A 27718-nucleotide genomic window follows, 5' to 3' on the forward strand; every position below is an offset into this window, starting at 1 on the left:
TCCATTGGGACGCTGGCTGCACAATTCCCTGATACTTTTCTTAAGAAAAGTCAACATCTATTTTTCCTATACAAATCATTGGGAATCCAAAATTATAAACTTATACATCTATTTAAAAAGTTACCATTGTAGTAAATTGCTGATACCCACTTATACAGTGCTGTGATTTTTATCATTTGTTTCTAATATATTTAGATGTAAATGCATAATAAATAAAAATTCAATTTTTTTAAAATACTAACAGTGGAATACAACACTTGTTCTGTACAATTGGTTTGAGTTAGAAAACATTAACTGAAGAAATGTTACAACAAAAATTCATGTGGGACTTAAGAATTAAAACAAATATCACCACAGAATTTTCATAGATCAAACTTGCGAAGCTAATTTTACCATATAATGTTTTATATCTCACAACATATTTCATAAATATCTTCACAATTATAATGGTCCTTTTTTCCAGGTTCATGTAAAATATTAGAAAATTGGGACTAGAACAGCATGGAAGAATTGCATTTTAATTTAATATTTTGCTGTATTAAAGGGAAGGTATTAATCCATCTAATTTCAATACAAAACTACATTTTAGATGTGGTCTCAGCATTTTCCCCCAAAGGTCTTGCTTAGTTACCAAGAATGATGAGAATGGCAGTCCAAAATCATCTGGAACGCTCTTGCTCAGTCATGAAGCAGAAGTTTAATATAAGTAATGCACTGAACAAATGATTCAAAGGCAGCCATGGAAAACTGGAAAAGATGCAGAGGGCTCATTTAGAGATTTCAGAAAACTATGTCTCCCTGCTCTCTATGTCTATGCAGATTCTCAGTGATCCAGGTCATGGTTGTCCCAAAAGTGCTTTTGTTTCAAAAGTCCAGTTGCCTCTTGAAAAAAAAGCACCTTTGGGACTGTCTACAGTATATTCTGCAAAACAGCATCGTTGTATAAGAGGAATAATAAAACTGCAGTCCTACATATAGAGTACCAACAAATTTTGCCCTTCCATTTTAAAAAGCTGAGGTATACTGATTTTAATATTTGTTTCAGGACATACTTTAAATGGCATTCCTAAAAGATCTAGGATCCCAGGTTTATTAGTAACATATGCCTTTAAATCAAGGCCTCTTTAGAGTACCTATGACAGGATTTCTATGACAGCTAACAATGATTATAGTTAATTATACAAAATATAGTTGATGGGACAGAAAAGCCCTGCCTTTTCAAGATTCGTTCTTATTAAAGCAGCTTTGCCGAATATGGTATTGTCAAATATGCTAGATTAGCAAATCAAAATCCAGTCCAATTTAATGGGCATCAAGAGATAATGGAGGACTTTGGCCATAATCCAAGACCAAAGGATTCCATAAAGATACTATACAGACCCTAGGTATGCTTTGAAGACTTTAAATCTATAGGAAACACAAATGGGCTGTACAGTATTTTTACATTTTATTTTAAAATAGTTCTCCACTGTTATCTATCTGCAATTCTTTTAAAAGCAATCATCTCTTTTCCAGGAATCGCATGATAGGTTCAGAGAGCAACTATGCAAGTCAGGAAAGGTGTCTATATTCATGTATCTAAGTATTTTCTCCAAATAATCTTCCTCAATCTTGTGGACCTTTTCAAATGTTGAACTGAATGGCATATGATTATTTCTTACATTTCTGAGCTACTATACAAATAATCCCCTTGGTTCATGGAGGGAATATGTTAGTATTAATTTGATAAGCCATTCATTACCATCATCACTCATGTTTGTTAGCCTTAGGATATAAAAGAAATAGTCCTTTTTCTTTAGGAAAAGGTTTAGGAGGTAACAAGTGCCTCATGTGTCATTTATATGAAGCAGCAAAAAAATAAACTGTGGCCTACAGTGGCACCACACATATCTGTGTTTTCCACATTTACACATACTGGTGTGCTGCATTTCTTCACATAGAAAACATACTATATATGTGTGGGTGCAACAAGTGTGGCATGCATGGATGTTGTCACATGCAGTGATTTACATGTGGTTTTCATACTTTTCATAGGATACATGAATAGCTTGATCTGTCAGCTAGATGGAGATATTTGCCAAAAAAAGAGAGCCTGCAAAGTAATAGGATAGATTACACAGCCCAGTGAAAGTTAGAATAAAAAAGTAGAAGCTCTGTGAAGGTTATTCAACTTCAATACTTTTTTCAGTTAATTGTACTTAATTTAAACTTTATTGTAAGCTGTGTCCAGGGCTTATATAAATAGAAAGGAGGGCTATATATTTTAATTTAACAACTTTTATTTATTAAATCTCAAGAAATTAAGCTCCCTAATTATCACTTTCTTTATCCTTTTCTGCACTTAATGAAGAACAATGAGGTTGAAAAATGCTCTATCCCACTTTATCACCATGAATGAATCCCATTTTTTCCTATTTTAGCAAGGGCACTTAGGTATAATGCAATCAGTGAAAGTCTGGAAATCAATCCCTGGGACTCTCAGACAGAAGAATATGTCACAGCAAGGAGTGAGCAAAGGCCAGTTTCCTAAAGGGAACCCTCTACTACAAACATCTTTGTTTAATGTCAAAAAGAAGTTCTACTAGACAAAAAAAGCAAAGTACTTAATGTTGCGCTATACATGAATATTGATATTAATTAACAGTGTGATTCAATGATTAAGGAATTGGACTGACATCAACTTCAGTCTCAGTCAAATTTACTAGAGCAGGTCCAAGGAATGAATGCCGTGTATAACTGGTTTTCTGTGACGCAATCAAATAAATAAATTATATGATGCTTCATATAGGGAAAAAATAGTTTATACTACATGGACCCAGTGAAGTTAATTTGGAAACAACAAAATATAGTTAGTCCTTGACTTACAAACACAATTAAGTCCAAATTTCCAATGTTAAATGAGACAGATGTCTCATTTAACAAAATTCAAGAGAATTTTGTCCCATTTGTGACCTTTCTTGCCATAGTTGTTAAATGAATCACTGAAGTTATTTAGTTAGCTTGTTAAGTGAATCTGGCTCCCCCATTGATTTTACTTGTTGAAGTTTGCAAAAGGTGATCACATGACCCCTGTATACTACAACCGCCATAAATACAAGTCAGTTGCCACGTCTACATTTTGATCATGTGACCATGCTGGTGCTGCCACGGTTGTAAGAGTGAAAAATGGTCATAATTCATTTTTCCAGTGCCATTGTAACTTCAAACAATCTCTAAATGAACTGCTGTAAATCAAGGACTACTCGTAGTAAGAAAAAAAGATGCCAGGAAGGGCAAAGTAAATACTGTACTAATAAAGTTACATCAGGAGAGTCTGGAAGGGACTGTAAGTCTTGCTGAATTTAAGCATAGGGTGAAAAGAGATCTCTTAAAAACAATATATTCTGCAGCAGTAGAACACAGAGGTCAACTTAAGCAGAATGAGGGGGTGGAAACAATATTTGAAATGTGATCTGGATAAAAATAAAGAATTATTAGTTCTATTTTTACTTTTACTTTGACTATTAAGTAATAATAGTAGTTAAGTAATATATAGTTAGGTTTTGACTCATAACCATTTGTTTAGTCACCATTCAAATTTACAAGGGCACTAGGAAAGTGATACGACTATTTTTGACACTTACAACCATGGCAGTATCCTTATGGTCAGGTGATCAAAATTTGGATGTTTGGCAACTGGCATATACTTATGATGGCTGCAGTGTCCTGGGATCACCAGATCACTTTTTGCAACCTTCTGACAAGAAAAAAAATCAATTCATTTAACAACCATGTTACTAATTTTGCAACTGTAGTGATTCACTTAACGCCGTTGATAAGAAAGGTTGTAAAATGGGACAAAACTCACTTATCGTATCTTGCTTAGCAATTAAAATTTTGAGCTCAACTGTGGTCATAATTAGAGGACAATATATTTCATTGTTAGGTTCTCTTTGAATAGTATTTAAAAAAATATTTCACTTCATTGTCTGGACTTAACCATTAAAATTATTTTCCATTAAAATCTACCCTTAAAAAAGCATTGTGAGATAATTTTTTTCCTTATGGCAATACAGTATATATATTTAAAGTAAAAAAAGTATTTAAATTCTTCACTATTGATCAATTCAAATTGAGCCAAAATTATCTTTCAAAACAGAGACAATCTGTTTGAAGATATGAAAATATAATGTAGCTAACAAGTAAATGAAGACTACTTTAATTAACAATATGTTCTTTGTGCACACCGCATCCTGCAACAGAAAACATACACACTGAAAAGAAAATTAATGCTGTATAGAGGCCAATCAAATTTCCAATGATGAATGCTGTACTGGTTATTGCTGTTTCCTTCTACAGGTTAAAAAAAACCCTGTATCAATATATTTCTTATAAACAAAGCAACCTACAGGTAGATTGGAGATTTTCAAAGCAAAATTATACCAATTTTTATTAAGAAATGCCTGAGGTAGAACAATATAAATGATCTCTTCCTAAAATGCTGCAGAGCTATACCCTGTAATAGATACATCAAAGTCTAGGAAAGTTGGCTTTAAAGGTACACATAGTCTACAACATCATGCAGAAAGTAGATAAGAGGAATGTATTGAGTATTTGATCTATTTTAACTAAAAGTAAATGAGAATATCTTGCATATAGCAATGTGAGACAGAGCCAATATAGCTAGTCAAAACAAAAAAACCCAGCAGTGTACTTGTGTACTTTTGTGGCTAATAAGATATGTAAGAAGGAGTTAATGTCTACAATCTGCTCCAAAGCAGACAGAAAGAATATAAATATTCTTTCAAAAGATAAGATGAGCAAAAAAATTAAAGCGGAAAAAAATTAAAGCTTATAGAATATTGCAAGATAGTCTTGTGGGCAGATTAGGGAGAGATACATTCCTGCAACCTTATATTGAAATATCCAAACTAGAGAGTTGCTGCTATCTTCACAGCTAGGCTGAATCACTGAAGAGCCAATGTCATGGCAGACACAGGAAAAAGCTTAGTTTTGTTGCCTTGAATTGTATTTTAAGTGCAAATCCACATTCATTCCTAGGAACCATAATGTTTACCGGAGTTGCAGTCCAATATATCCAAGCATTAAGATGGGGAGAGCTGCTATAGACAAAAGTAATTTTGTTAGACCAAAGATCCAATTAGATATCAGGCACCATCCTACATTCCTAGACATTTTTAAAGAGCTGGCAGACAATTAAACAAACAAAAAAGATGGAGTAGTTGGGATAACATTTGAGGCAAGTAGCAAAATCGAGACTTTCTGGGTGAAATGGAATGTACAATAAATGTACAGATTAAAATATATGGATGAAAGTGTATGGAAAATGTTTATTTGAGGGGGGGATACGGAATCTGGCTATCTTTTCGAGGCCTAGGATGGAGCACCGTTCCCTGATTCTGGGTGGCTTAAGGATGAGGGGGGGGGGGGAACAGTAGTTTATTGAACTTATGGGGCGGCAAGTCCAGATAAAGGATTATAGCACAACTTTCGCCGGGTCGCCGGTGGGGGAGAGACGACAAAGACCACAAAGCGCGGGCTTCGGCTGCGGGTGGGCCAGCTCTCCACAGATGCAAAGGGGGGAGAAGACCCGAAAAGGGCGCCAGGCTGGGAAAGCATCGTGTGCCGGAGGGGGGGGTGTGAGTCAGGATCGCAGAATCGCCCGGGGTGGGGCTATTTCAAAGGGAGCGGAAGTTCAGCAAAGCCGCCCGCTGCGGCTGTTACCCCTGCGAGGGTTTTTGTTTTTTTTAAATTTCGCCTTCGGGATCTAGGTACGGAGGGTCGGGGTGGGGGTGTTGGGAAATCCGAGGGGCCAAAGTGGGCTCCGTGGTGGCACTCACCGGTGTGTGGCGCTGCCCCAGCCTTCTCTGCGCCCCAGGCAGGGGCTGGTCCTTCGATAGCGCGGACTGGAGTGAGGGGGATGCCCCCTGGCTCTTCCCTTTACCCCCGGGATACGCGGGGTGTGGGGGGGGCGTTTCTGCTCCTCCCTCACGGGTTGGGGGCGGGGGGGAACAGCCAGGCTGCAACTCACACAGGCCCAGCCGGAACCGGAAGCTTCCCTCCCCAAGCAAGATCATAGTTTCCTGCTCTTGCCCCCCCTCTAGTACCCATAGGCCTGTGCGAATTCTATTCCTTTCCCTCCCCCGCCCATACCGCCTGCCTCGTTTCCCAGAGACACGCGCGCTTGCCCACCTACTTGCCCCCTCCTCCTACTCTCCGGGGCTTCTGAGTCATCGCGAGAGCTGGAAGTTCTTCCCGTGTCCTTTAAAAAAAAAGAGGTGGGCGCGAGTCCCGGGAGGGGGGCGCAGGTGCAGAGGGAGATAGAAAACCTTTTGCAGCCCCGCTTTAAGCGTTGTCAGCGGGGTCGGTGCAAATGTGTTGCATTCCCTTCTGGGCTTTGAAGTAGATAGACAGGGAGAAACCTCAATAGGTACAGCTTTTTTGGGAGGGAGGGGTCATGGCATGGAAATAAAGGAATGAGTATAATGCTACTTCTGTAACACTATCCTGAGGATACCTGTCCCTAAAAATTACGGGGTTATGCATTAAATTGCTGGGAGCACGACTATTTCGACTTGCTTCTGAGCCACTGAGAGCTGTATTATCTTAATACCATCACCGCCACTTTATTATGCCGTAATTATTTCCTAATAAATACTGTTGGAAGAGTTTACTGCCAGATAGGCTAGACTAATTATATTCTTCCTGTTGGCACAGTTAAAAGGTATAGTAAAAACGATGGGAAATGAATCAAAAACAATAGATTGGGAAAGATTACACAGTAAACACAATGGGTTGTGTTGCATATAACAGAGTAGGACAGTGTTTCTTAAAGATGTGATCCTAAGGTTCCTGGAGCTCATTAAGTCTCTTGGGAGTCAGGCAATCAAAATTAGTTGTCGGCCTATTTTAAAAAATAATTATAAAGATATGACAGTAAATGCATTATTTTTTTAAAAAAAATTAACATGGGAAATATCAATAAATATAACCTGTATGTGCAAGAACTATTTTGAGGTCCTCCATAATGTTTAAAAATAGGAAGGGGCTCTGAGAGGAAAATTATTCATAAATATTGAAGCAGAGTGTAGAATATCTTGAAAATTGATAAGATATATATAATGTGCATTTATCTTCAAGCTTAGCACCTACTCTTCAGTGTCTGCATTCAAACTCTGGAGTCAATTCTTTATTTGATAGGTTGGGCAGAGAAGTTACCATTCCAAAATATCAATTCCCACCTACTGGATGAGCATCAATTTTACAAACACAAATATCTGATGCTGGCTATGTGCTTTAAGTATAGGTTATCCTTAACCTAAAAGCAAAAATAAAGATAAATCTCAGCAAATACTGCTGTCCTATGGCAGCGCCATTGAGAGTGTCCTGACATACAGCATTCTCAGATGATATGGGAACAGCTTTGTAGCAGATAAAAAAGCTCTACAGAGAATCATTAAAACTGTCCAGAATATTCAGCTAGCAGCCCTGGATGATATCTTTGCATTGCACTGTTCTAGGAAGGTGTGCAACATTCTCAGAGACTCTCTCATCTTGATTACAATCTTTTTGAACTGTTGCCTTCTGGCAGAAGATATAGAACAATTAAACTTGGACCACACATTTTCTGAATTGTTTTTATCTCAGAGCTATACTCTCACTTAACAATGAACTAAAGTGTCACTATCAATGAGCTGTTGGGCAGTATTACTTGGTCTGCTATGTAGATGTTTGGGCGGTTCAGGGTGGGGAATTTGTGGTGGATGGGACATGTTTTGGGGGATTGTTATGTGTGCTGGGACTGGTCTTTAGGTGTTATGTGAATTTTCTCTGTAGGGAAACTTCAGATTGTGCAGAATGCAGCTGCGAGAGCAATCAGGCTTTCCCAGATATGCCCATGTCACACCAACACTCCGCAGTCTGCATTGGTTGCCGATCAGTTTCTGGTCACAATTCAAAGTGTTGGTTATGACCTATAAAGCCCTTCATGGCATTGGACCAGAATACCTCTGGGACCACCTTCTGCCGCACGAATCCAGCGACCGATTAGGTCCTACAGAGTTAGGCTTCTCTGGGTCCCATTGACAAAACAATGTTGTCTGGCAGGACCCAGGAGAAGAGCCTTCTCTGTGGCAGCCTCGATCCTCTGGAATCAACTCCCCCCCCCTGAGATAAGGACTGCCCCCACCATCTTTGCCTTTCGCAAACTCATAAAAACCCACTTCTGCCATCAGGCATGGGGAAATGGATTCCCTCTGGCCGTTCCGCTTTATATATGGTTTATTTGGGATGTATGACTGTTTTTATATTAAGGGTTTTAACTGTTTTAATCATTGGATTTGTACTGTGTTTTGCTGTTGTGAGCCGGAGAAGGGCAGCATACAAATAATAATAATAATAATAATAATAATAATAATAATAATAATAATAATAATAATAATATTGTGCATATACAAACAATGTCAATAAAGTATTTATTCATTTAGTGACTTTTCAAAGTCATGGCACTGACAGAAGTGACATATGACTGTTTCTTTCATTTATAATCATAACAGCATCCTCATTGCCATATTTGGGCACTTGGCAACCAGCATGTATTTACAATGGTTGCAGCATAATCACAGGCTCATGTAATTATGATTTGCATCCTTCCTAGACTGCTTCCGACAAGCCAAATCAACGAGAGAAACTGAGTTCTCTTTAACAACCATGTGATTCTCTTACCTGCTATAATTTGCTTAACAACTGTGGAAAAAAACGGATATAAAATTGGGTGCCACTCATTTAACCATCTTGCTTAGCAATGGAAATTCTGGTCCCAATTGTAGTCAGAAGCTGAGAACTACCTCTATCCCAAAAAACAGTATTGGACCAAACAGGAGGAAATAATATGGATGTAAACACAAATTTCATTCATGTATAACTACAAAATAGATCTGATACATTTTTCTCAGTACATATAATAGAAAATGAAATAGAGTTTATATCAGGGCATGCACTTTATTATGTATTTTAGTTCAATAACTTTGCTTTGGAAATGATTAATTGTAAAAACAGACAGGATTCAGGAATTGCTTGGTATCTCCTTGTTTACCTTGTTGAAATAAACAATATGTTACATATAAGTATACTGTACCTATCTTATCGGTTAGTCTCAGGGTGAGAAATCACTATGCCTCATTTATTGCCAATGCCTATGGTAAGGTAGAATAGAAAATGTTGTGCTTAAAAATTCTGACATCATTGTCAAATGGTTCAAGCACATGGAAATTGACATGGCACCTTTAAAAAAAAGTTAAGGCAGGAAAAAGCATTTTTTTCGGACAGAACTCAAACAAAGGCTGAGAAATAAAACATTGAATACAGTTGTAGATAAAATCTACCTTCTAGCAGGTACTGATGAAGATGCAGTTTCATTAGCCCAGTGAAATTCTAGCTGGCTGTAAAGCAACAAGAGAAAACATCAATTAAACAGATGAAAAATAAGGGGGAAATTGTGTGAGAAATGTACCAAAAGGTCCAACATACTTTGAAGGAATTTATTAGAGGAAATATACCATATTTTTTGGAGTATAAGATGCACCGGGGGTATAAGACTCATCTTAGTTTAGGGAAAAGAATCTACTTACCAGGTATTCATCTGGCTAATGTCCTTAGCCAGCACATTATTTTATTCCATGGTTAGGGCTTGAAAAAACTTTTTTCGGAGAGAGTAACAATGAAAGAGTTTGCAAGCCAGTAAGAGTTGGGAACATCATTAGCACCTGGAAAAAACATTGGGGCAAGTAGAACAATGGAAAAAAACCTGCAAAGACCTAGAGCTTGGAAAATATTCTTCGCAGAGAGTAACAATAAAAGAGCTTGCAAGCCGGTAACAGCTGGGAACATTGTTACCACCTGGTTAGGGCTGGAAAGGAACATTCGGAGAAAATACCGTATTTTTCGCTCTATAAGACGCACCTGCTGATAAGACGCACCTAGATTTTAGAGGAGGAAAATAGAAAAAAAATATTTTGAGCCAAAGAGGGGAGAGGAAGAGAGGAAGGAGTGAAAGAAGGGAGTGAGGGAGGGAAGAAGGGAGGAAGGAAAAGGAAAGCAAGAAATGGAGGGAGGAAAGGAAGGAAGGAAAGAAAGAAAGAAAGAAAGAAAGAAAGGGGGAAGGGACAGGAACAGAGGAAGGAAGCAAGGAAACTTATGAAAGGGGAGAGTAAGAGAGGAAGTACTGAAGGGAGGGAGGGAAGAAGGTAGGAAGGAGAAAGAAAAGAAGAAATAGAGGAAGGGAAGGTAAAAGAGAGAAAGAAAAAGAGCAAGAAAGAAAGCAAGAAAGAGAGAAAGAAAGAAAATGAAAGAGAAATAAAAATAGAGAGGGGGAATGAAAGAAATGGAATGAGGGAAGGAAGGAGAGAAAGAAAGCAAGAGAAAGAAAAAGAATGAAAGAGCAAGAGAGCAAGAGAGAAAAAGAAAGAAGGAAAGAAAGAAAGAAAGAAAGAAAGAAAGGCAACTTCAAAGAAAGGCTCACTGAGCATCTCTCACTCTCTCTCTCTTTCTATCCCTCTTTCTTTCTTTCTCTTCCTTTCTCTCTCTCCTCTTTCTTTATCTCCTCTCTCCCTCCCTCTCTCTTTCTCTCCCCCTCTCTCCCCCTTTCCCTCTCTCTTTCTCTCCCTCTCTTGCTATCTCTCCCCCCTCTCCCACTCTCTTTCTCCCTCTCCCTCTCTTTCTCTCTCTCCCCCTCTCTCTTTCTCTCTTTCTCTCTCTCTCCCCCTCTTTGTCTCTCTTCTTCTCACTTTCTCTCTCTTGTTTCCTTTCTGTCTGGGCAGATGGCTGCCTTCTGCCTTGGGGCGCGATTCGCCCCCTCTCCTCCTCCGCCGCCGCCTTCTGCCTTGGGGCGCGATCCGCCCCCTCTCCTCCTCCGCCGCCGCCTTCTGCCTTGGGGCACGATCCGCCCCCTCTCCTCCTCCGTCGCTTCCTGCCTTGGGCGAGCAATCCCGGAGTCCGGGACTGTGTGGCTTTGCGCCATGAAGAGGAAACGGCTCCGGCAGCAGGGAAAAGTCGGCCGTTTTCTCTTCATGGCGTAAAGCCACCCTGTCCCGGACTCCCGTATTGCTCGCCCAAGGCAGGGGGCGGCGGAGGAGGAGAGGGGGCGGATCGCGCCCCAAGGCAGAAGGCAGCAACGTTGGAGAGGGGGCAGATTGCGCCCCAAGGCAGGAGGAGGCAGCGGAGGAGAGGAGGCAGATCGCGCCCCAACACAGGAGGTGGCAGAGGAGGAGAGGAGGCGGATCGGGCGGGCAATAGGGCAGCGTGGAGAAGCCAGGGGCGCATTTGGCCGGAGGCACCGTGGGGAGGCAGGGGCGGCCGCGGCTCCCTTTACTCCTACTGCCACACCTCCCCGCCCCCGCCCACCTCCCCGCAGGCTGGCAGGGGGATGGGGAGCGCGCGCCCGTGGAAAAGGGCGCTCGGGTGTATTTGGGGGTGCACGCCTGCTCACGGGCGCAGCTTACGGGGAACGGTGGGCCAGGCAGCAGCTAGCCAGCCAGCCGGCGGGATGGCGCTTCCGAATTCGCAGCCTCCCCCCCCCCTCCCTGCCTGCATCTTCGCTCCATAAGACGAGGCTGATTTTTCATCCTACTTTGGGAGGAAAAAAACTGCGTCTTATGGAGCGAAAAATACGGTAATGAATGAAAAAAAAGCAAACTTCAAAGACGGTTTGGAAAACATTCTTTGTAGAGAGTAACAATGAAAGAGCTTGCAAGCTGTAAGAGCTGGGAACATCATTAGCACCTGGTTAGGGCTGGAAAGAAACTTAATCGGAGCAAGTTAGAGCAATGAAAATAACTCTGAAAGAGCCTGCAAGGAAAGAGCTGGGAAGATAATTAGCAGCTAGTTGGGGGGGGGGGGAAGTTACATTCTGAGTATAAGACGCACCCAAATTATCAGCCTCTTAGGGAGGAAAAAGGTGTGACTTTTACTCTGAAAAATATGGTAATGCTATTAAATAAAATACTATGTTTACATATTCTGTATTTTAGCCTTTTTTTTTCTATTTGCAGCATATACACACATGGCGTCTGCATATATTAATGAATGTTTTAGATATACAGTATTTGAAATTTATTTCATAGATTGTAAACATGTAACTTCATCTTTTTTTCATGCCCCTGAAAAACGACTATCCACAGAAAGCTGAGTGCCTCAACACCATTGGATAAAACCTAACAGATGTTTTTGAATACACAATCAAGAGAAAAATAATCAATTTCAGATATACGATGCTCTGCAGAAGAAACTCACATAATTCATTCCAAAACCACAAGATGACAACTCCAACTCGTAGATCAAAAATCTATCCAGCAGACCTCTGTCAGATGAGGAAAACGCTGTCCTCACACACAACCTCAATTTCAACCAAAAATGCGGACTCAGTCGATATTCTATCCAACTTTGAATCCGTACAGAAAACAAACAGTCTCAATCACAAGACACAAGTGGGCATCAAGCAGAGAATAATCTCCAACATCCAATGAAGCAAACCCAATGAAACATTCAACCTGAAGGAGAGGCCAGCATTAAAGAAATTGCGACAAGATGAAAACATTGCCATCCTACTGGCAGACCAAGGGAGACTGACCGTGATAATGGACAAGACTGATTATATCAATAAAGCTGAATATCTGCTTAATGACATCAATAATCAAGATCCAGATAGTCAACAACAATCCAGTGTACATCACCCAAATCATGAAATACCAAAACATGGAAACAAACTTTGCCATACATCAAACGAATGTCAGAAATGGTGGTCAGAATTCTACAATCATTGGGAACAATAGTGGCTCACAAACCAACATTATCACTTCAACAAGAACTGTCCAGAACCAAGAAAAATACTGAAGGAAGAGAACAACAACATAATCTACAAATTCCAATGCAATAACTCTACGTGGCCAATTCTATGTTGGCAAATGGGATGATAACTAAAAATAGGAACCCAAGAGCACTGACTAGCAACCAACTGGCATGACCACAAATCTCTGCTCTTGACCTATGCTGGCATCAAAGAACACCAGTTCAACTGAGACAGAACAAAAATCATTGGCCACGCCACCACAAGCCATGCATACAAATTTATCAAAGTCTGGTATTCAACAAACAGGTCAGTCAACAAACATCAATCTGGAACCAGCCTAGGAGCCTGTATAAGGAGCTGTATCAATCGGATGACCAACTAACAGCAGTACCGGCCATTTCCTCACCTGATGAACTTCCCACTACATGACCAACTGACCATGTCACCAGTTAGGATAAATAAAAGTAGAAGGAAACTGAAACAAGAAGCTTCAAGCAAAATCCTGTTGAAGATGTTGCCTAGCCTGGCAACAAAACATTTGGAAGCCAAAAAGCAAGCTTGAAGAACAAATCACCGCTACATCTACCACTTGAATTACAAATATTTTTATTAAAATGTTTAATATAAAATATTAAAATTTTCTACTTGTTTCTAAAATGCATAAAAATCTATAGGCATGATATCAAAAAATCTGGCTCCTCAAATTGAAACATGCATTAACTGGCACTGTATTTTTTCCATAGACAGAGAAAATCTCTGAGGAATTTTATTATGTTAATACAGTATTTGGGTATTTACAGTAATTGTTAAATCCTCGAATTAGATTCTCAAGGCAGCATACGCAAATAATGTGATTATAAATGCAAACAAAATTATTGTAAAAATGAACATTGGAGCTTTCTAAAACATATCTCATTGTTATTTCTTTGTACTTTTATTTGGAGAGTGCTGAGAAGAACTATAGGCAGCTGTCATTAGATTTAGGACATGTCTATCTTAGTTCCTTTGGTAAAGAGTGGAACAATGAAATCACATATATGCATTTGGGAGGAGTCAGAAAATATAAATGTTAGGATTTTGCTCTATTACTGTTTTTATCTATTTCGTAATCCAACATTGGAGAAAACTGGTGTGGATTTCAGAAATTGTAGTTTGTGGAGGCTGCAAGGACCACAAAAACGGGACTTTAGAATTTCTTGGCAATAGGATTCCTATCTCTGCTTTAGGATATGATGGCTGCATGTCTAGTACACTAATTGGTGACTGGAGCATCAGGCCTGCAACTACTACTGCCCTATTATATGTATGTATGTATGTATGTATGTATGTATGTATGCATGTGTGTATATATGTATGTATCCCAACGTTATTATTTTTACAAATAATTCAAGGTAGCAAATCCACCCAGCACGCCTTCCTCATATTTTCTCCACAACAACCCTCTGAGTGGGTTGGGCTGAGAGAGAATGACTGTCCCAAGGACACCCAGTTGGTTTTTACTGCTTGAATTCATTGCCCCCCACTTTCTAGCCCAGGGGTGTCAAACTAGCGGCTTGTGGATTAGAGGCAACACATGCAGGCCACGCCCACCCCAGCTCCACAAATGGGGAAAATCTAGCAAAACGTCATGTGATACAGCATGTTTAACACCCATGTTCTAGCCTAGGTAACAAAGATAGGGAGCTTCTGCCAGGTCTTCTTCACCCACATAGCACTATGAACAAGAGCATCAGAATAACAAGAGATGGAAGCAGTGTTCCCTCTAATTTTTTGGGGGGGTGGGCGGAAAAGTATAGTGTCTGAGCGGCAGTCCCTTCAGGACTGGGCGGCACAGAAATAATTAATTAATAAATAAATAAACAAACAAAAAACCCACCCTGTTTTGCCTCAGAGAAAATTTCAAAATAAAATACTGTACTGTGTGTATAACAGTGAGCTCATAATAGGGCAACTCTATCAATATCAAAATGCCACTTAAATAGTTGAGCTAGTTTCAAACTAGATTTTGATTTTCATTCTCTCTTCCTTACTCCCATTCTTTTTCTTTCTCTTTTCTTTCCTCTCTTTTTTCTATCTGTTTCTCTCTCTTCCTCTCTCTCTCCTTCCCTCTCACTCTTTCCCTCTCGGCTTCTGGGCAGGTTTGGAAAACTCTGAGTTGATTATGATTTTTAAGTGAGCGATTGCTCACTGCTCCGCTTAGAGGGAACTATGGATGGAAGGGACCTTGTAGGTCTTCTAGTCCAATTCCCTGCTCAGTCGGAGACCCTATAACAGTGATGGTGAACCTTTTTTGGTTCGTGTGCTATAGGTGGGGAGTTGCATGCATGAGTGCCCACACCCATAATTCCAATTGGGCTCCACACACACATGTGTACACGATCGCCCCCTCTACCAGCACGTGATGGCACACCCATGTTTTGCTCTCCCCAGGCTTCAGAGCCTTTTTAGGAGGCTGGGGTGGGCAAAAATGGCCTTCCCCACCCAACCCCGGAGGCCCTCTGGAGGCCAGAGATGGCCCATTTGCCAAGCTCTTCAGGTTGGGAAATGGATTATTTCTGGCCTCCAGAGGACCTCCGGGAGTGGGGTAGGGAGGTCATTTCCGTCCTCCTCAGGCTCCTAGAAAGGCTCTGGACCTTAGGGAGAGCAAAAAACGGGCCTTCCCCACCCCTCCAGAGGCTGAAAACAGGCTGTTGACTCCCAGAAGGCCTGAAAATCAGCTCACCAGCACACGCATAGACAGCTGGATCTAAGCTCGTGTGCTCACCAGTATGGCACCATGTGCTACACATGCCATAAGTTTGTCATTACGGCCCTGTACTATTCTGGCAAGTGGCTGTCTAATTTCATCTTAATGTACCTGCAACTTCTGAAAGCAAGCCGTTCCACTGATTAATTGTTCTCATTGTCAGGACGCTTTTCCTTATTTCTAAGTTGGTTCTCTCCTTGCTTAGTTTCCATCCATTGTTTCTTGTCCTGCATTCTGGTGCTTTGGAAAATAAGTTGAGCCCCTCTTCTTTGTGACAGCCTCTCAAATATTCCAAGACTACTATCATGTCACCTTTAGTCTTTCTTTACCCAGTTCCTGCAACTGTTCTTCAGATGTTTTAGCATCGAGGCCCTTAATCATCTTTAAACTTTAGTCTCTATGTAAATAGGTCTCTTCTGGTATCAGAAGGAAGCGCTGCATGGATGCTTTCTCTTCCTCTTTTTTTTTTTTTTAAAAAGGATACATTGATATCTCATATCAAAATTCAAAAAGAGCTCGAATAGAGAATTACCCTTAAGGACCGGGTATGGATTGGACGAGCTGCGGAACATCTAAGTGTGTTGCACTTAGATGAGTGCAGAATCCTGCATCCATTAGTTTGTTTCTTTGTTTTTTTGTCTGAACACATTGCTGCAGCTAAGAGGAGGGGGGAGGAGAAAGCCAGGAGTAGGATAGTATTTTTAAAAATCTTCCCGCAGCTTTCACAACATCCAAGGCCTTGAGGCCTTTCTTAACAAAGATTCTGCTTGGAACACATCAACTCTGCTCAAGGTGGTCTCCATGGCAACAAAGATAACTTGGAGGCCTGGGCAACAAGAGAGCCCTGGAGGTAGTTCAAGGCAAAGCTGGACTGCTGATTGCCTTGTGTATGTGTGTGTGTGTGTGTGTGCGTGCAAGCATACAAGTGTGTAGCAAAGTCAGAGCTTCTTTGATGAAAAAAGCAGCAATAATGTTGGATGGAAATGTTGCAAGGTAGACAATGTGCCCTCAATGAGGTGTTGAATGTTGTGGGCTATTCAGGCTTCAGAATTTCACTTATTTTCATCTCTGGAGGTACTAGTCCCCCCAAATAATCAAGCTTTTATATGCTCACTGCTGGAAAACATGAAAAGTTCATTTGCCTTATTTACAGAATAATGTGCAAGTGCCAAATACAATTGTATAATTTCTCAAAGAGGGAATTTGCACATTGTTTCCCCTTCTGTACCTTACCAAAAGAGAATAGAATGGCCTTGATAACTTAGGTACTGCTGACATAATCAGTACTGTTAAAATCTTGACTTCTATACACAAGGACATGATTTGGCCATCTCACAAAATGAAAAGATGAGAGATCTTTTTTTGTTGTTGCATGGCTCATTTGAATTTGCTAATCTGAGGTATTATTATGCAATGATAACACACATTTGTTTTTGAGAAGCTTATTTGCACAGAATTCGCCTGATTCCTGTTCTGTATTTTTAGCTTTTGGTACAAGAAATAGTTACGACTTCAAATGGAGTTTTGGAAACGTAAATAAATAAAGAATTCACAAATTCTATATAAATTGCATATGTCAAGTCACTTCATAAAGCCTTCTGTTTGGCAAAATAAGAGATTCAAGGACATTTATTTGATGCTACAAGTATCTACCCCAACTCCTATACTCCTCCTTTATCATCACTCTAGGTCCATTTCAGACAAGCATTTGAACGTAACCTAAATCTTTCTGACAGCCATTCTGCATTATGAAGCATTTGTGGCTCACATTGTGAATTAGGTTTTCACTCTGTTTTCAGCAAACCATAATCTGAAATGTTATGGAAATGAAATCACCAGAGCCATTGCAAAAAAAAAAAATAGCTTGTAATGTTGAACAAATATCACACATTCAAATTAAGTTCTTCTTGCATATATAGCTGCCTAGAGTCCCTAGGGAGTTGTGCAGCATAGAAATTGAATAAATAAATAATATTACTGTTTAGGTGCAAATAAAAACTTATTAAAAAGGAAAAAGCATTGGCATAAACAACACACATCTATGGATAAATTGGAGATTCAGTCTTAAGTAGGATTGCCCAAAAAGAATAGTAGCAGAAAATAACAGCTATTTCTAATCAAATATTGCAGACAATATCTGTTGGACCTTATATACAGGAATATTTACTGTTCAGTATTATGCATGGGCAGATTTGAGAGTTTGAAATGCAAGACGTAGAAGGAGAAGAACCTATCCTTTAGAAAAATATTACAGACCAATACTTGCATTACCAAACACGTATACATTAAGTGCAGGTTTCGTGATTCAGTATAATTCTTGTTTCTATTTTGCAGAAATTTTCTCCTATCAAAAGCCTAATGCTTTTAATAGAAGAGTCCAATTCTTCCTCAGAAAGATTGAAATCTTACACTCACACTTTCTTATCCCAAGCAGCATACACTTTGCCTCATAGAAACAGCATTATCAAACATACATTTGGTCCAGGAAGCCATAAATATACTTTGACCAAAATCAAAACACTTCCATCACCATTTTTATTTCTCTACTGTTAATTCATGATTGGACCAGTGATGGCAATTATCTGAAATAGCCAGACAGCCCTTATTTTTCAGTTTTTACATATCAAAGAATGTGCGTGTAAACGTGCAGCCTCTGGCTTCTTTTTAATCTGCTTGATTTTAAAACTTAACATTATAGAGATAATTTCCAGGAGGGTTTGTTTAAGGGGAATATTTACATTTTATGTAATGGGGAACATTGGGGCGTTATTTGCTGAATAATATTTGCAGTCAGAATTTTGAGAATCCTGCAGCTTGTGGCAGTTTTGCATTGCAAATAGCTCCCAGTTTCCCTTCAAGGAATCTTGGAAATACAATTCCCTGAAAGGGCTAGTCTAGGAATTGATAATACCATAGGCAACACCCCCTTCCTCCCAAGAATAATCTTTCAGATCTCTTTAGAATGAGACAGGACAATGTAAATTAGTACTTCCATTAAAGTGCTAACATAACTGCCTTGATCATTCTTGGCCTGAATACCATAATTCTGGATTCGATGAAAACAGTTATATAAAAGTGATTTTGATTGACTGCAATGAATTTGAAGATTGTGTAAAGATACAGCTGGAGAGAAAAGACTTCTTTACAAAAAAGGATGCAGATTATTTCATCCTGTACTTACTTTTAATTCTTCAGTTTTTCAACATTAAGATTTTGTTATTTCCCCCATCCCTTGTTAATCATAAAAGGAAAAAGAAAAGTTGTACAGCCACAATTGTATTCAGACATTTATCTTTTCCTGCTCTCTCAAGCTCTACTTTAACCTCCCTAAATTCTCCAGAGGTTTTGGCTGCCCAAATCACTGGAATAAGTATGGAAATTAAAGTGGATAATTTGAGAGAACATAAGGTTAGGAAGGTTGTTCTAGGCCCAAGTCCAGGCTATTGAGAGTGGCCAGAGAGAGGTCTAAATCCCTCACCTTGATTCAAGTGGAATATGAAGAAAGGAGAAAAGACAGCACTGTTTTGCATATGTTAATTCATTAGTGTTTGCAAACTGAATATGGCCCCTTTGTATCAATATGGATTTTAAAGGAAAACAAAACATAGCAGCTCAGGTGTATGGGGAGGGCAATTCATTTTACAGAGAATCATCATGTATCAATATCTTGTTTGGTACAATTGTGAGGGGAACACAACTCTCTATACCAATTATTCAGGAAAACATAGGAAATTTAAGAAAACAGTATTCTCGGTTTCATTTCCACCTACGAAAGAATTAAAACCATGAAATATTCCCCTATCTTCATAGCAGCTCTGGGTATCATGATATGATTGTTGGAAAGGGGCAGTCTCGACTCCCTACCACCATTAGTCTTCTCTAGTCTTTGGTGATGCCCATACAGTGCTATTTGAAGGGCTTTAACACTGTAGAACAGTTCTAGAAGATACTTCCTTTAATTTCATGTCCTTTCTTATTGATTTTTTTTCAATCCAATAGATAACTGCAGAACAAACTTATTTTCAGATCCTTCAGTGTCCTGGTCTATCTCCCACACTCCTGTATGTTTAAGGGGGTTGAATCTCAGGTTTGTCTTTATCTTTGATGTGCTCCGTCTGTAATATCTGTGTCATGGCTCCAGGCAGGCTTCCTACCTGCCTTTCCGAAGTTTCCCTCCAGTGATTCCCACCCTCAACCCAGTCTTCCACTGGTTCGCTGCTCCAGCCGCTCCCAAGCTCCTCTGTGGCCCAGTCCCCACTTCCCATCATGATTTCTGATTCCCAGTCCACCGCCGTAGTCCAACTGCCCCCTCCTTCCTCCACAGAGCGCTGATAGTAGGTCTCACGGGCATGTTTGCGCTTGGCATGCCGGCGAAGGGTATTCCGTTCGGTAAAGCGTAGTCGACAGATCTGGCATTGGTAGGGCTTCTCCCCAGTATGGACCCGCTGGTGGCGCAATAGTTCACCAGATTCCCGGAAACCCTTACAGCAGACAGGGCAGCTGAAGGGCCGCTCACCGGTGTGGATGTGCTTGTGCCGCTGAAGGTGGGAGGAACGCTTGAAGGCCTTGCCACATTCACGGCATACATACGGCTTGCTCTCTGAGTGGGTGATGCTGTGGCGCTCCAGGTCAGACTGGTAGAGGAATGTCCGCAGGCAAATGGGGCAGAAATATAGCTGTCGTGGTGGTGGAGCGGAAGCCAGCAACTCGGGCTCCGAAGACTGCATTTGTCCAGCCAGCTCCACTTCCTCTCGTGACACAGTGTGGGGCACCCCTTCTGCATCAATCAGTACCAGGGATCCCTCGTCAGTGGCATCTCCTTCCCCTGCTGGACCCAGGTGCTTAGAGTTTGGAGCAGAGGCTTGTGCATGTGACCTTCCTCCCCTGTGTCTAGTCAGTGCAGAATGCAGCTTGGGACCCCACAGAGCAATGCTGTAGATCTCAGGGGGCCTGTCTTCTGGAGCCATTTGGTGCTGCGTGACATCACTGCTGAGTGGGGGTTGCATATAATGGTCCCAAGGTGCTGAAGGGCAACATTCTATCACCTGGTTCTCAAGCCTGTTGCCACCATGGCTTTCCAGTCTCGGCCAACTACTCTCTCCCGGCACCAATACCCGAGCCTCTGCCTGCAGCTCCGCTGAATGCCCATCACCCCTGCTGACATGCCACCTGTGAGATGGCTCCATTGGACACCAGGAACAAGAGTGCAATCTGCTACAGGGACATCGCTGCAGAAATGGGAGAACAGTAAGAGCTATGAGGTAGTATGGCCACCCATGAAATGCACACAATCACTTTAACACACTGTCATGAGAATACATCAAAATAATCCATCCAGAATTAAAGGATTTTTTTTAAAAAAATACCAAAGTAGCTAAGAGCCCAGTAATGCCAAATTTAACTAAGGCTCAATGGTATTTACTTTCATATAAAACTTGTTCAAGACTATACCAGATCATATCTTGTAAATTCTTAAATTCTTCAGCCTTTTTATGGATTATGATGCTTGCTCCAAAATGAGTTAAAATAAAAATAAAATATTTTATTATTTATATGTAGAGTTCTTTCAAAATGTCTAGAAAACTGTTGGCATGGCAATGCATACAAGCATGGATACAACCGTCTAGTATTATGTGTTCAGATTATTTTCTTGTAAATGCAAATATCTGTGTGAATATTTGCCTTATAAGCTGAACTCTAAGCACCTGCAGCACATGGGAACACAAGGCATTTACATGAACATCTGTGATTTGTTATTATACCCACAAGAAAGATTATCATACAAGATAATCTAGAGAACAATAATAGTTAAATGTACTAGATTAGAATCTGGGAGACTAGTACTACTTCAGATATGAAAGCCAGTTTGGTGACTTTGGGACAATCTCTGTTTCCCAAATTCCGGAAAAAAAAATACTGGCAAACCAATTCAGGAAAAAATTTTTACTAAGAAAAGTGCAATATTTTTTCTTGTATTCACCATGAGCCAGGGCTGATTTGAATAAGCATAACATTTGCATCATAATTTTGAATTAATCACTTTCATAATCAGTTTGTACCAGAGAATAGTTGATTCTTCTGCCCTCTGGAACTGTCCTTATGGCTAAAGTGAGGCTGTGAGCTGAATTAAACACTGTAAAGAAGTAGAGCAGAGAACTACTTCAAGTAAAATGCAAGGAATACAAGCCTCATCATCCAGAGGAAGGAAGAGAAGCAATTCAAAAATCCAAATCCAAATAATAAATTCACAAAATATATTTATGTAGCCCTGGCTTACTTTCTTCTGTTTACACTACAAAGCTTGTGTGCATATTGTACTCTACAAAATGTACCACATTTTGCAAGTAGTAATTTACAGATGCTATCATGTTGTAAACATTAAATTTGTGTCCTAATTCTTAAAAGCTCTAATTCTCAGAAATGTTTAGAGTACCAACTCTTCCCAAATAGCAAAGGTTGTCATTTACAAAGGTTCTCTGGGCTATCTGGTCTTTCCTTTGTTTAGGTCTTGTCCTTGTATATAGCAGATATGTCTCAAAGCTCTAATCTGAGGCTAAGTCAAGTTTAAAGTTCCTTATGCTTTGAAGTTTAATTTCAAACAGCCACCCTGCCTGCCCTCAGTTGGAATATCATCACTGTACTTGTTTAGTAATATAATAAATGTCGGATTGAAGCTTAGAAGAATTTGGACCAATAACTATCTTTCAATCCAGCCTATTTTGCAAGGTTATTGTGAAAGTAAAATAGAAGACTGCCCTTTGTCCCAACTTGGGCTTTTAAAGGAAAGACAGGATATGCATTTTTACACCGTCTTCATCTATTAATAACTTCAGATGCTGGTCATGAAATACAGCTTAGAATTGTACGCTGCATTCAATTCCAAATGAACATTTCTGTCACTTTAAGAATTTTTTAAAAACCCTCTGCCTTAATACTAGGTGATTAATCTTAAATTATACTGTGAAGTTGTGAAATCCATTCCTTTGCACTTTTCTAAACAAGCACACATTAAAATCCCACAGCATCCATGACTAGAAATAGTAACGTGGGAAGGCAAAGTGTATGAAAGAATGAAAATAGGGAACACAGGTTGCAAATGTTGCTGTCAGTGTAAATTTGGACAAGCAAGCCTCTTTCATTTTTCACCATCACATACATTTTTGTTCACAATCTACATTTTTCCTACACCCAAAAAAAAGCAAGCAGTACTTGCACTAATTTCATCTAAAATCATGTGACCAGTCTTCTGTCCCAGCTGTAACAAAATACACACTTTCATTGCTTAACCTGAATTGAGCCCTTGAAACAATCAAACCAATGTTTTAGACTTCCCTAAGAAATTCCAGAAGGACCCCGAGTGCTGTCTTGGTATTTTCCCCACCCCACTACAGAGGAGAGAACACCTCTGGGCATGTACTGAGTGCCCTGTACAGCATGTACAGTTGGCATAGTGCAAGCCAGCCCTGAAACATCTGCAACTCAGTGACAAGAAGGACAGGTTTAAAAAACACACAGATGTAAACATACACAAGAAGGTTTCCAAGCTGTCTTGATCCATGGCATCCCATAAAAGGGGGAAATTAAAATTGCATTTTACTTTTTAAAGATAAATCCGTTTTTTCCCACTGTCACTTATTCTCCCAACAGTGTCACCAAAAGCAGAGGATTCAGAGCCATGAGACCATTTCTCTTCCATCACAAATATCCAAGATCATTCTTCCCGTCCTCTTTGCTGCCCCCCAGCCTGCGGATAAGCGGCCAAAGCTTTCAGAGTCCCCCACCCCGCAATTCTGCTTTGGGCTACGCTGGTTGAAAGGAAGGATGCTACCCACCCCAGCCAGAGCAGCTAATACCTGTTTTGCATTGTGATCTGCGGCAGTGGAGGGTTTCAACGGGCCGGCAGCGGGTGGGAAAGAGATGAGCGTCTGCTGGAAAGCCACTCAGCCCGGCCGCTGCAGAACAAAAGAGGTTGGCTGGTCTTAGCTGGGCATAGGAGAGGCATTCGGACCCAGCCGAAGGACCCGGCGGAGAGCACGAGTCTACATTCACGGGCGTCTTCTGGGTCCTAGTGCTAGCGTCTGGTCACGATTAGGGGACACCAGGAACGGCGAACAAGCTCGTAGCTGGGGTCCCCACAGCAAGGACTGTTGTCACCTTGTGCCTTTGAGAGAGAGTGGTTGCAGTTTTCCTCCTTAGCTAGCCCTGCTTTGGAGAGGGTGATCTAAACGCTAGTCAACATAAACTTAAAAGTCTTAGAATAACTTTATTGTCACTTGGATGTACACTGATTGGCAATACAATAAAATAAAGGTTTTTTTTAAAAAAAATTATTAACTTATGTAGATTTTTTTTAAAAAACCAAGAAAATACAATACAAAAGAAAACAGAAAAAGAAAAAACAAAACACACACATAGGAACATTGAATAACACACTAACAACTATACAAAATCATATAAATAACCTGTAGGATTCTCTTACAGCAATTCATATGGACAATTTACACTAATACGGTTTATATAACTTACGTATTTCTCTACTTTTCTTCCCCTAGTAATATCTTATCTTTACAACTCAGTTACAATGAATGTAGTCTCATATTATATACAAAGTGCCATTTCCATTCATAAATTTAGTATTAATAGTTCTGTATATTTTTTAAAATTATTATTGTTGCTGTTGCTGCTGCTGCTATTATTATTATTATTATTATTATTATTATTATTATTATTATTACAACAAGTAATATACACATGATAGAAATGTATATAAATTACAACTAAACATCCCCATAGTTAAAAAACTGACTAAACAGATTCAGACATCATGCTTCAGACATTCATTCAATGAGTGGGGCAAGGTATAAACATTTCCATGGCCCCAGTCGTGCTGGCAAAGATGGGTCTTAAAAACTTTACAGAAGGCAGGGAGAGTGGGGTCAGTATGGATCTCTGGGGGGAGCTTACTCCATTGGGCCGGGGCCACCACAGAAAAGGCTCTTCCCCTAAGCACCGCCAGACTAGATTGTCTGGCCAATTGGGTCCTGGAGAAGACCAACTCTGTGGGACCTGACTAGCTGGGATGTATGAGGCAGAAGACAGTCCTATAAGTAATCTGCTCCCATGCCATAGTATGATATAATGATGTTTTTTCTCCATTCTACGATCATTATTATTATTATCATTATCATTATTCCTAGTAGAAATGCTTCAGGTTTTATATTTATTTCCTGTTTTGTAATTTCCCTTAGCCAAACATGAAATTTATACCAAAATTTTTTAATAAGTGGACAGGTCCACTATATGTGGTAATATGATCCAGTTTTATATTGATAACTCCAACAATTTGGCAGAAAATTCGGATACATTTTGGCCAGTCTCACCGCTGAACACATGCAGTTTTCTCATAACTTCATGAAAAGAAATTTTCTCATAACTTCATCCCCACTGGTCCTTTAGAGTTTTGGACATCTCCATCCAACAAAGATATGCAAAAGGGCAAAGTTGAGGGGAGGGAGAGAGAGAGAAAAGGAGAGGAAGGAAGAACCACAAATCCTGGCTGGGAGAAGGGCTCCAGCCAAATGGCTTTAGGAATGCTTGTTAGGAGAAGGGATGGGAGTGGGGAGGGGTGGAAAATCCTGATCAAGAACAGTAGGGGAAGAAGGAATGGGGAAAAAAGGGAGGAGAAAAAAAGGAGAGCCAAACCCTTCAATGGGCTAGCTGGCTTTATGAGTCTTCGGAGACGGGCGGCATACAAATCTAATTAATTAATTAATTAATTAATAAAATAAATAAAATAAATAAAATAAATAAAATAAATAAAATAAATAAAATAAATAAAATAAATAAAATAAATAAAATAAATAAAATAAATAAAATAAATAAAATAAATAAAATAAATAAAATAAATAAAATAAATAAAATAAATAAAATAAATAAAATAAATAAAATAAATAAAATAAATAAAATAAATAAAATAAATAAAATAAATAAATAAAATAAATAAAATAAATAAAATAAATAAAATAAATAAAATAAATAAAATAAATAAAATAAATAAAAAAACAAACAAACAAATAAAATAAATAACAAGTTGCAGCAATGGGCAAGATTTTATAGTTTTAAAAAAAGCTTGATTGTGGAAAAGGTTTTGCTCAATGATTTTCATTTCTATTTCTTCATCATGGTGCAAAGAAACGAAACTAATGATTCTGCAAATCATTTCAGGAAGAATAAGCTACATGAGAAATTGAGCAAGTTTATTGCCTTTTTCTTACTGAAAGACATTTGGCAGAATGACCATCGAACTACTGTATAATGATATATACTGTACTACAGTACAATCATTATAGTTAGAGATATGTATGCAGTAAGGGGCAGCCAAAATTTTTACTGCCACACTGTGGGTATGGCTTATTTTGTGACCAGGTGGGAGTGGCTTGAACGATCATCATTGTTCAAGTGAACTGTTAAGTCCTCGATTTACAACTTTACCAGTGTCACTCACTGGGGTGACAATTTGCTTCGCGTTTCTCGCGCTCTCCTTCCTGGGTGCCCCCCCCCACCTCAGGCTGGGTAGCTAGGTGAACGGGTGCTGCCATAAATGCTGCCAGCGCCGCTTCCACCCACGCCTTCTGCTTGCAACCTCAGGTGGGAGGTGGCTGCGTGAGGCTGGAGGGGAGCCGGGCAGGAGAGAGGGAAACTTGTCCAAGGCCAGGAAGGAGGAAAGAGGAAAAAAGCAAGGAGTGCAGACGCAATAGCAGCAGGAGGAGGAAAAAGGAGTTCCGAGCCGAGACCAGTGATCCAGGAAGTGACAGCCGCCGATCAGCTGGAGCTGCGCATGCATCTTCATTTCCGCCGGTAGAACTGTGTTCCACCCCGTCCTGCCTGCTGCCCACCCCTGCATGTATGTATGTATGTATGTATGCATGCATGCATGCATGCATGTATGTATACATAGATTGTCCTTGACTTGCAATAGTTCATTTAGTGGCTGTTTGAAGTTACAACAGCACTAAAAAGTGACTAATGACAATTTTTCACACCACTGCTGTAGCATCACCACCATCATGTGATCAAAATTCAGACCCTCAGCTTCTGACTCCTATCCTGTTTGGGTATGTATCATCCTCACCATCACTTTAGTCACTCTATCCATTGCAGGATGAAGGTCCCTTCTGCATGATTCCAACCAATACAGTCCTGAGCTTTCTTTTGCCAATCGGGCCTGCCATATTTGTGGATGTTGATTCATCTTGTTTTACATCTCCTTTAGCAAGTGGGAGCCATTCTATGACTGCCACCAGTTCTTTTCAATGGAAAAATAAAAGATTTGTCATCGCTGTCCTAGAAAATATTGAAAAGGAAGAATATCTGGATGAGAAGAAACATGTTCCAAAGACAAAGTTTCCATTTCAATTCTTTTACTCACTTGAGGGCATCGTATTCTGTAGTTTTGAAGGAAGTTAGCACCCACCCCTTTCCTAGAAAAAATGAAATGTCCTAGGATAGTGATGGTGAACCTATGGCACGAGTGTCACAGATGGCACGCAGAGCCATATGTGCTGGCATGCGAGCTATTACCCTAGCTCAGCTTCAATATGCATATGCATGCCAGCCAGCTGATTTTCAGCTCGCCCGGAGGCTCTGGGACAGCATTTTTGGCTTCCGGAGACTCTCCAGGGGGATGGCATTTTTGCCTCTGGAGCCTGTGGAGGGCAAAAAAACGGGCCTACTAGGCCCATCAGAGTTTGGGAAATGGGCTGTTTCAGGCCTGCAGAGGGCCTCTGGGTGTCACTTTCTAAAACAGCCGGGGGGCTTCTCAGCAGCCTCCTGAACCCAAACGCCAAACCCTAACTTCTGTGTTTGGCATTCGGGCGGCCTCCGAGAAGCCCCCCGGCTGTTTTAAAAGACGACAGCCGGGCTGCGGGGCTTCTCAGCAGCCTCCTGAAACCGGATCTTTGCCGAACCTCCGGGTTCGGGGTTCAGGAGGCCGCCGAGAAGCCCCACTGCCCGGCTGTCACCTTTTAAAACAGCCAGGGGGCTTCTCGGCGACCTCCCGAACGCCGAACCCAGAAGTTCGGGTTTGGCGTTCGGCGTTCGGGAGGCTGCTGGGAAGCCCCCCGGCTGTT

General features: G+C 40.3%; 3 protein-coding genes and 1 long non-coding RNA gene across 6 annotated transcripts in view; 1 reads left to right on the forward strand and 3 right to left on the reverse strand.

Moving 5' to 3' along the window:
• The window catches only part of CCDC106 (coiled-coil domain containing 106), a 62224-nt gene extending 56320 nt beyond the window's left edge, over positions 1-5904 (reverse strand). The window contains exon 1 of the mRNA XM_070728181.1: positions 5841-5904. The gene's annotated coding sequence lies outside the window, so the exon portion shown is untranslated. The remainder of the gene's footprint in view (positions 1-5840) is intronic.
• ZNF865 (zinc finger protein 865) overlaps positions 1-6128 on the reverse strand; it is a 21142-nt gene extending 15014 nt beyond the window's left edge. The window contains exons 1-2 of one of the 3 annotated variants that reach the window (XM_070728171.1): positions 5841-6128; positions 632-747 (exon numbers count right to left, since the gene is read on the reverse strand). The gene's annotated coding sequence lies outside the window, so the exon portion shown is untranslated. The remainder of the gene's footprint in view (positions 1-631; positions 748-5840) is intronic. The other 2 variants (XM_070728170.1, XM_070728173.1) reach the window with 2 other exon arrangements.
• LOC139153787 (uncharacterized) lies at positions 5690-13754 on the forward strand. Its single transcript, XR_011556886.1, has 2 exons — positions 5690-5771; positions 12177-13754. It is a non-coding gene; the product is annotated as an uncharacterized lncRNA (long non-coding RNA).
• A 5000-nt stretch (positions 13755-18754) lies between these two features.
• Positions 18755-23572, reverse strand: LOC139153785 (zinc finger protein interacting with ribonucleoprotein K-like). Its single transcript, XM_070728178.1, has 2 exons — positions 23444-23572; positions 18755-20818 (listed from the first exon to the last, which is right to left on the reverse strand). Exon 2 carries the CDS (start codon positions 20774-20776, stop codon positions 19658-19660), a length of 1119 nt encoding a protein of 372 aa, XP_070584279.1. The 5' UTR covers positions 20777-20818; positions 23444-23572; the 3' UTR covers positions 18755-19657.
• Between the last annotated feature and the right edge of the window lie 4146 nt (positions 23573-27718).

Source organism: Erythrolamprus reginae, chromosome Z, assembly GCF_031021105.1.
Source record: "Erythrolamprus reginae isolate rEryReg1 chromosome Z, rEryReg1.hap1, whole genome shotgun sequence".
NCBI classification, from domain to species: Eukaryota; Metazoa; Chordata; class Lepidosauria; order Squamata; family Dipsadidae; genus Erythrolamprus; species Erythrolamprus reginae.

Excerpts from the sequence above, each read along its gene's own strand:
- LOC139153785 (XM_070728178.1), bottom strand. The coding sequence starts at position 20,776 with ATGGAGCCATCTCACAGGTGGCATGTCAGCAGGGGTGATGGGCATTCA.